This window comes from Schistocerca piceifrons, chromosome 4 (assembly GCF_021461385.2).
Source record: "Schistocerca piceifrons isolate TAMUIC-IGC-003096 chromosome 4, iqSchPice1.1, whole genome shotgun sequence".
In the NCBI taxonomy this organism is placed as follows: domain Eukaryota; kingdom Metazoa; phylum Arthropoda; class Insecta; order Orthoptera; family Acrididae; genus Schistocerca; species Schistocerca piceifrons.
Window position 1 is genome coordinate 261,548,716 of NC_060141.1, and position 9,516 is coordinate 261,558,231.

The 9,516-nt window shown below is 38.8% G+C and overlaps 1 protein-coding gene across 1 annotated transcript in view; it reads right to left on the bottom strand.

Moving 5' to 3' along the window:
* LOC124795124 overlaps positions 1-9,034 on the bottom strand; it is a 49,148-nt gene extending 40,114 nt beyond the window's left edge. The window contains exons 1-3 of the mRNA XM_047258987.1: positions 8,862-9,034; positions 5,902-6,570; positions 2,121-2,286 (exon numbers count right to left, since the gene is read on the bottom strand). Coding sequence (XP_047114943.1) covers positions 2,121-2,286; positions 5,902-6,542 — 807 coding nt within the window. The 5' untranslated portion in view covers positions 6,543-6,570; positions 8,862-9,034. The remainder of the gene's footprint in view (positions 1-2,120; positions 2,287-5,901; positions 6,571-8,861) is intronic.
* Positions 9,035-9,516: the final 482 nt, after the last annotated feature.

The following is a 9,516-nucleotide window of genomic DNA, read 5'->3' on the forward strand; positions in this document are numbered from 1 at the left end:
TTCAATACTGGAGAGAATGTGGTTCAAAATTGTTTTCTTTGAAAATGTCTCTGGAATAATAGTTAAAACTTGCACCTTTTCACTGTAGGATGCACAATATTCAACAGCTGAATTGATATTTCTGATAAATTTCTGTCAAGAGGCGCTTTAGTTCATTTTCTTCTGAAGGTGGAATTTCTACATTCAAGAGTGTGGTCAGTTTTGCTGTAGTGTATTTATCCGTAGCTTTAGTAATTTCTCTGCACTTTCTTGATGCATAGAGCTTATAACTCTACTTCACTGACCACGGTTTCGTAACAGGACTAACACCTACCTCTGTAGGTGACTGATTCAGGGTATTTAATTCTTCCTCTATCGATGCAAAATCTGCACTATGGAAGGCTTCACCTTGTCCAGATACTATCTGTTGTTATTCTGTCAAAACATTTAGAACACAAAACGTCATCACTGGAAACATCTTAACTTTGAAACAGTCTTCAAATGAGAGCACTTATTCCCAACTGAACAAGTCTTTTGTTTGTCTTATATATCACTGTTATGGATTTGCAAATAGTCAGCCACTTCACACTTCTTTGGCCTCAGTCAGAAGACATTTCAAACAATCCTTTTCACAAAACACACTGCAACTGTGTAATTAGCAAATTCCTCAAGAACACAGAACTCACTGGAAGGTCTCAGATTTCATAGAAGTCTCTTCAGTAAACAAATTAGCACTGAACAACTACAATACAGAAACCTGCAATCAACCACAACAAAGAAACTGACAAGAAACAACAAAGTTTATAAAATATCTGCAATAATGAAAGTGGAAAGAAAACTGCAACAAAGAGAATAGAAATAAACACTGTAACAAAGGAATTAGAAAGAAACAGCTTCATTTGAAGACATACATTACCCCTGAAAGTTAAAAAATAATTTAAAATAAAACCTGTCGAACTTCAAAGTGGAAGCTCTCCTTAACAGAGGATATAGTACATGGTACTAATCAACAGATAAGAAGTCTTAACGTTTCTGGATTGGCATCTTTGAAACAAAAAAAAAATCAGTAAATTATAAAAAATTTACAAGGCAGCAGTAAAAGAAGTGACATGTCCAAACAGAGAATAGCATTCTAATCATAAAGCAATTATCTTTCAAATCACAAAACTAGCAAAATATCTACAACTTTTACAGAAATACAGCATTTAAAAAACTTTCCGTAATTCCGATCTTCAAAATGGTGTTCGCAGTGTCATGTTTGGAGGCCTGTATCTCTAGGCACGAATTTTTTTGGAGAGAAAAAAAAATAGATGTCTCTTCCTTACTCCTGGAATTTAACATATGCTAAATTCAATAACATCTGATACGAAGAAGGTTACCCCCCTGCCCAAAGTTATACAGACTATGCTGAATGAAGTGTGCACGAGACCCTTGATGTGCAGCTCCCACTTGCACTTATCTGGATTTTAAATGCACATGACAGTATTGGAATTTTACCTCCTGAAGATACGTACTATCCACACATTATGTCTCTGAAAATAAGAAACCAATTAGAATAGTCTGTTTATCAAGTCTATTTCTTTCTTACTGGCAATCTGGACGTCTAATTTCTTCTCCCTTTATTTTTGACTAAACAGAGGATCCTTACATCTGTCTGCATTTTATTTCCTTCACCTTTTATCTTTTTTATGTTTCCTCTTTGTTCTGCCTCTTGCCTTTATCTCCCATTCTAATTTGAATCACATGATTTTGTATCATATTTTGTTGGTATCACTGAAGTATAATGCAAGTTAGGAAAGCTAAAAATTCAATGTGTTTTCCATTGAAAACTGTGCAGTTCATTTGAATTATGTTCCAGATGTCCTGTTATCTAATTTGTTAAAAGGTAATCTTTCTATTTAGTCACTAGAACTTATAATTATGAAGAATTTTCATAGAAAATCAAATATAGACATAATGGACACAATATGAAATAAAAGTTACGGATCTAGACTAGCATACAAAGATCACAAAATGCTGCCCTCTAACTGCTGCTCTGATGAAGGCTACAGTTCAATACCAATGTGAGACACACATTGGTAACGTGTGTAACCCGATTTTGGTGACTAACTTTTTACTATAATTGAAGTTCTGAAACTTACTTTATTCCATCCATCAACAATTGCGAAAAAAGACCTCCAATCAAGAGGAAACTGAACCCTCAGCACTAGATACGAAATCATGTCTCGCTCCAACGATGATGAAAACCGTTCAATTAAGTATATGAGTGATGGCGGCAAGTCACCACTTTGGTCTATGTCCCTGTACCTGTGAAGTATAAAAATGGATCATTAATGCATATATTCTGCGTAATTGCTATGTTAACTGATCATGGTAGGTGGGAATTTGTATGAAGTAAAAGGAGGAAGGAGGCGGAGCTGAATTTATTGTATTCTGAAATTCACGCGAATATATGTGCATTGTGTATTTTTTTTATTTATCATCTGCTTCACAAAAAAACTTATCACAGAATGCCTCACATAGTACAATGTCGCCAATAAAGTTCACAATATTGAATGTATCAATTTTTCAGTTAGCATTTATTTTATGGAATGGGTTCTTTACAAAAAAATTTAATTTTCTTTCATATGCAATTTTCCTACCTCAAATACCTTTTTTTCTTAAATAAATGAAGACATAGGAGCACACTTGATTAACATTTGTGAAACTGGTATAATATGCACCTGTCTACAACAACATCTATAATGAACAGACATCATGCAGGGCCTGTTACCTTTGGTAAACACATGTAGAGATTTCCTTATCCAACAAGACTTGCATAAAACTGTGACGATGTGTACAGCTGGTTTGTTACACTCTCAGTCACTAAACATTTTACAACAGCCAACAGTAGTCTACGGTATTCTTTACCTGGATAACAAATGACTGGTGGCTACTGTTTTGGAGTACAGATGCTACTTTGATTAATGAAATGCACCTGAAGGGTACAGGAAAAACTTCAGGAAGGCACTAATCAGGAAAAATTGCAAAACAAAAGTACTATAGAATGTTTGAGGTTGGAGGTTAGAGGTTCAGTGATAATGTATGTTTATTCCTAAATTAAGCCACTCAAGAAGCTATGACAAAGTCATTAATTCATGTTGTGCTAAACAGTAAAGTAGGCATGAATAAATGAGAAATGGAAAGCTTGGCCAAAGAAGTTGATACAACACAACCTGATGCATCAAGGAACTGTCACTTTGGAAATGAAGGGAAGCCCGAGAGGTAAAACGTGTAGAGACTGTCCAAGTTCTGACTATTGGAAGCAGATTCAATTGGATGTACTCTGCCAACAGTAATGCATAGCTGAAGAGGTTTGTTTGTTGGTTTAAAAGAGCAAGTGTGTGTGTGTGTGTGTGTGTGTGTGTGTGTGTGTGTGTGTGTGTGTGTGTGTGTAGGGAGGGGGAAATGCGAGGTCATCGGTCCCTTGTTCCCAGTAACATTACACAAGAGAAAGAAGGAAAGAAAGGACATGTACAGCACAATAACAGAGGAAAGGAAGAACCAGAAGGGCAACCAACACCACTATAGACAAAACAGGAAAAGAGAACCACAGGGAGAAGCAAGAAACAGGTAGTAGGGATAAAAACAAAAGAGCAGATGACCATGGCTGGCTGACCACAAGAATAAAAGGAAAAGCCAGCCACTCTGCAACACATTAAATCATCCACCCTAAAAGCATTAAGAGTGGAGAACACAAAGGGACAAAGGACACGTGCTAAAACTGATATAGAATGATAAAACCCACTCTCAAGTACAAAACATAAAACTAAATTAACCGATGAGGTGTTGTCAGCTAAAATAAATGGCAACAAGTCCACTAACTGAGAAGTACATCCCTGGACAGCCAAAGAAGTACAGATCACCAAGATACGAGCCATTGTCAGCCGGGCACTGCACCAACACTGAGGAGAGTCATCCGAGCACAGGAGGTAGCTCTGTGTCACCCAAACATGGCCAATGCGAAGCCGACACAGAACCCACAGATTCCTGGCGAGGCACCTGCATGGAGGTCTTCCATACATTCGTTGTCTCCTTAATGACATGCAGTTTGTTGTGTGTACTGAGATTATGCCATTTCGTCTCCCAAAACCACAAAACCTTGCAGCGTAGTACTGAACACAGGTCAGTTGCAGAGAAGCCAATCTCCATCAGCAGTTTCCGTGTAGCCTGTTGGCAAGTTCATTTCCTGGGATGCCAACATGACCTGGGTCTCACAAACACCACTCAACAACTGGACTGTTCCAGGGCATAGATGGACTCCTGGATGGTCGCTACTAAAGGATGACGAGATTAGCACTGGCCAATAGCCTGCAGGCTGCTCAAGGAGTCTGTCCACAAAAGAAACGACTCCCCAGTGCATGAACAGATGTGCCCAAGAGCACGGGATTTAGCCACCAGCCAACTTGGACACGGGAAGTACGAAGCAACAAGAAATGTTGGACAAAAATCTGGAGTGGGCCTCGGAGACCCCACTCGTATAATGTGGCAAGGATATGATGTCACCAGGTCTTGTCATACGCTTTTAGTGAATCAAAGAAGACGGCAACCAGATGTTAGCATCTGGAAATTGCTGTTTGGATGGCAGACTCCATGGACATAAGATTATCAGTGGCAGAGCAACCATGGCGGAAGCCACACCGACTTGGAACCAATGGGCCATGTCATTCCAGAACCCAACCCAATCGCAGACACACTATGTTCCAGCAGCTTACAAAGAAAGTTCGTGAGGCTGATGGGCCAGTAGCTGTCCACATCAAGCGGGTTGTGAGCGAGTTTGAGCACTGGAATGATGGCGCCCTCCCACCATTACGATGGAAAGACGCCATCACACCAGACCCAGTTGAAGATGGCGAGGAGATGACGCTTTTAGTCAGATGAGAGGTGTTTAATCATCTGATTATGGATCTGATCTGGCCCAGGAGCTGTGTCGGGGCAGCGTGCTAGGGCACTGAGGAAGTCCCACTCTGTAAATGGGGCATTATAGGATTCACTGTGGTGTATAGTGAATGATAGCTGAAGAGGCTTGTACAAGACAGTGTCAGAGCTGCACAAAATTAGTCCTCATGCTGAAAATAATTACACAGATTCAAATCACAAATTTTTGACTGTCCTTAATGGATAACATTTACTGATAACTATATGGACTACTAAGAGAACATAGATATCCAATAGGTGTACATGAGTATGGGACGAGTGATTTCATCATTGTTCACAGATTGTGGTAATAGGATCATGTCTTTCCAAAAAATGTTCCATTTTAAATGGATCGCACATTTAGATTGGGTAGTTTGGGGGAGGAGACCACACAGAGGTCATCCGTCTCATCGGATTAGGGGAGGACAGGGAAGGAAATCGACCGTGCCCTTTCAAAGGAACCATCCCGGCATTTGCCTGGAGCGATTTAGGGAAATCATGGAAAATCTAAATCAGGATGGCCAGACATGGGTTTGAACCATCATCCTCCCGAATGAGAGTCCAGTGTGCTAACCACTGCGCCACCTCTCGGTCATACATTTAGACTTCTATATTGCAATCTGCAGACTGCAGTCATGATACAATTGCACCACAGGTTCACAACATTAGCAGGAAGTCTGGTTTTTCAGAAAGCCAATAAATAATTTTTCTGCCTATTCAAGAAAAAGATAAAAAGTACTTTGTACAACCTATGTTACCAATATCTGACATTTCGGTATGTCCTCCACAAAAATAAAAATACTTAAGTTAGGTGCCATAAAACATTTTGGACATTTCACAGAAATAAAAGGGTTCATATTATTTGTTAGGTAGTGCAGTATGCATTAAGTTTCATGCACAAATAGTACTCAGCTTTCCAGTTATCAAAAATCAACTGTCTCTTAATATATCAAATGAGCAACTTACATGTCATCAGGAAATTGCAGGCCTTGGCGATCGATCTCAGATGCCAAAAATCTCATGAAAAATTCAGGTCCCGCAGCAGACACAGCTTGTTGCAAGTACCTATCTGCCCGGAAATTTTCATTCCAAAACAGAAACAAATGGCTAAAACTTAAGGACGTTGGACGAGCATTGGTGTAACCAAATGTGCCGCTCTCTGGGTTATGATAGTCACGAATATAGTTCTGAGGAAACGAATTTCTTCTGTTTATATTCAAATTTTGGAGTGAAAGGCGTCTATTAAGATGGAAGCAACAACTATGCCTCACATTAGGATTAATGTGACAGCATGGCACAGAATGCCTTTGAGCAATGTTGTTATTGTTAATTCCAGATGATTGTTGAGCGTTACTTGGATTACAGTCACTTATTGAATGCCTACGACCATTCCTTATCCTGTTGATATATGGATTTGAAATCCTTAGGTCCCTCATATCAACCTGGCTTAGTCTTCTTTCATTTGAGGGCACAAAGCCTACAGCGCCTCGTGCATAATTTTGTAAGCCATATGGTAGTTCATTTAAGTGACCTGTGCTGCTAGTCACATTTCCATCTAGAGACTCTGGTGAGTCGGTTTCTGCACCTGACTCAACAGGCCATGCCATTTTTCTGTAGATTAAGAATTCCTTTCACCTGAAAACAAAAAAGGAAAAGTTCAGAAAGAATCTTTTATAATGTTAGCAATGGGAAACATGTTTCTACATTACACACAATATATTTCACAACTCTTCACTGAACTTTCTATCTTTAATCACTCTTATTTCTAATTTATCTAGAAACTGTCATACATAGATAAATATTAGTGATGAAGGTGTTAATGCAGTTTTGTAAGGAACGTTCCTTGTAGGCGTCCCTCATGCTGCTGTGGGTGGTAACTCCCTAGACAAACCTTTACTGACAACAAGAACTCTGACAGGCAGATAATCTAGTACCATGCCATATAGTCTGCTAATGATATGCTTCCCCCAGCAAGACTGAACTCATTATCAGTCCACATAGAACAGTTCGCTGGTACAACTATTTTGTTATGTCTTATGTATCCTTAATTCTTATTTGTTTATCCTCTTACATATTTTATATTACAACCCTTTATTCAAGAAACTTTTACACAAACTGTCAGCCACACTTTATGGCCTACTGAAATCTGTTGAGCTAAACATTTTAAACTAATGCTTTAACTTTATCTACATATTTAGTCTCAAAGGTGTGACGAAATCTGGAACGAAACACCAAACTACAGAAACAAAAATCTGGAAACTGCTTCTCCAGGAGTCATGCACGATGTCTGCACTAAATCCAAAGTACTTTCGTATCTAACATAACATTCAACTATTTGAAAACTGTTTTGTGAACCAACACATTATCTATGACAGGATCTTTCATCGCTCCTACAATGTAACTTGGTTAACCATCATCCACAAGGACAGTAGCTAGCTTTCCATCAGGACTGGTAAACCAAAATTTAGTTCGTACGTACATTCTGAAGGATGCAATCCCTCTACATCTGGGGAACCAGTTTGAGATTGTTGTGCGATCTGTCAAAATAGGTTCGATGCCATCTGGATAACTTCCTGCAGGGATGAATACAAAGACACCTTGAAGGTAACACAGACACCAGTCTCCTCTGCATGTAATGTGCTACCAAGTGTTATTTAACTATTTATTTATTTATTTATTTTACTCACACCCATTCACAACTAACTGGAAACTTTGCCAATTTAATAACCGGCATTCCACATAATGTGCCCTACCATATGAGAACTCCAGTACATTATTCAGTGTAGACAGAAAAATCTTATTTCATTGCAACAAATTATTAATCACCCCAACGTTCACTGAAAAGGATCAATTATAAAATTCTACAAATTATCATTTTCTTTGTTCACTAGCATATATGTTCCTGTGCGAAACTACCTCTGAATGCGATTTCAAGAGGGGAATGTGGTATCAAAAGTAGGTATCTTACTATTTGAATAACGTATTTTGGTGCTTAGTGAAGAGTGTCACTGGGGAGTGACTTACTGTAAGCTTTTTTTTTAATCAAAGTTTTGTAGAGTACAAAATTATTAGGAGTCTCAATAACATTTTATCATGTCTCTTAGAGCTTATCCATGTCTCGTGTTCATAAGCACTTTACACTATGAATCACATATTTCTGAATCTTTCAAATTATTACAACGAACAGTCTATTACAAACGTTATGTCATGAAAAGAAGCTAAGCCGAAAAACTCGTTTACTAGTCAGTCCAATCAGAGACCTATTGGTGACAGCAAAACTCTCGAAAGGTGAATTCTGGCTTGGGCACAGTCTAGTCAAATGTTTTTAGGTAAAATTAGCATATATCGGACGTACTCACTAGCAAGGGCCTACGGTAACAAATACTAAGTGGATCTTTTAGAGAACTGTTTACATAGGAACCACGCAGATACACGGGCCATCCAGACATTAGGCCAAAGAAAACTAATTTTGCAGGATTTTGGAATCCACGTAAATGTAGCGACGGGTGGTCTTAGAACAGTCACACTATTTAAGTATATTAGAAGCACACAGCGGTGGCGAAATGATTTCTCCGTTACTGACGCCAATTCGTAACCTTACCAAACCAACAGCTTAGATTCGACGACCATGTCAAATACGGATTCGCCTAACAAATAAGGTCAGTTCATTTTACAACTAACGTCATCGTAAAATTGATAATTACAGCAAAATATGAAAAGTTTTATACACAGCTTAAAGGGAGTTTGAAGTTCACGACTAACAACAGATAATATGTCTTTAACGACACCCGTGCCAGCACACGAATGCAACGTCTGGGTAAAACAGTCACCTCCCCCTTTTGGCAAACAACTCCAAACTTTCATCACAAAAATATTCGAAATGTTGTACCGTAATAATTTACAATACTGTACCCCTATCCACTTACTGTTTTCAAGTGATGTTGCTCTCCACACACGAGAGATTTCGTATACTATTTCTATAAACCTGTTGCGCGCTGTGACATACGACCAAACACACTACACAGACAACTGCGTCCCACCGAACTAAATGTATCATTCCTAATGATTCTTGTCACAACCCGCCAATCCAAAATCCGCACTTTGGATGTTCGAAGATTTACCAAATATCGATGTTGGGAATCTAAATATCGATGTTTCATTTATCGATACCGAAGTATGAAACATCGTAAAGCCGCCTCCCCCACCCCCCCTTCACACCTCCGCCCCCGGGAAACGAATATTTTTGTCAAATATTTGACCGTGTGCGGCTTTGTTTGACACATTTGTCCAGCATACAGTATATTAGACACTTTTTACAGAAGTTTTGATTGACGGCAGACTTGATAAAATAGCGGATGTTGTCCCATCCTTGACATAAAGTATGAAAATGCCTGTATGTATGAATTACATTATTTTGTTGTTATTAAAAGAATAATACCTAGACATGCATAGCATCCATGCAAAAATGATGTTCCGCTGAATAAAGCTACTATAGTGCATTTAAAATTAGTTGCTACAGCAGACGTTTGGTTCACCGGCGGAGAGCGACGCCGTTGCCGAGGTAACATCAATGGCGAACTG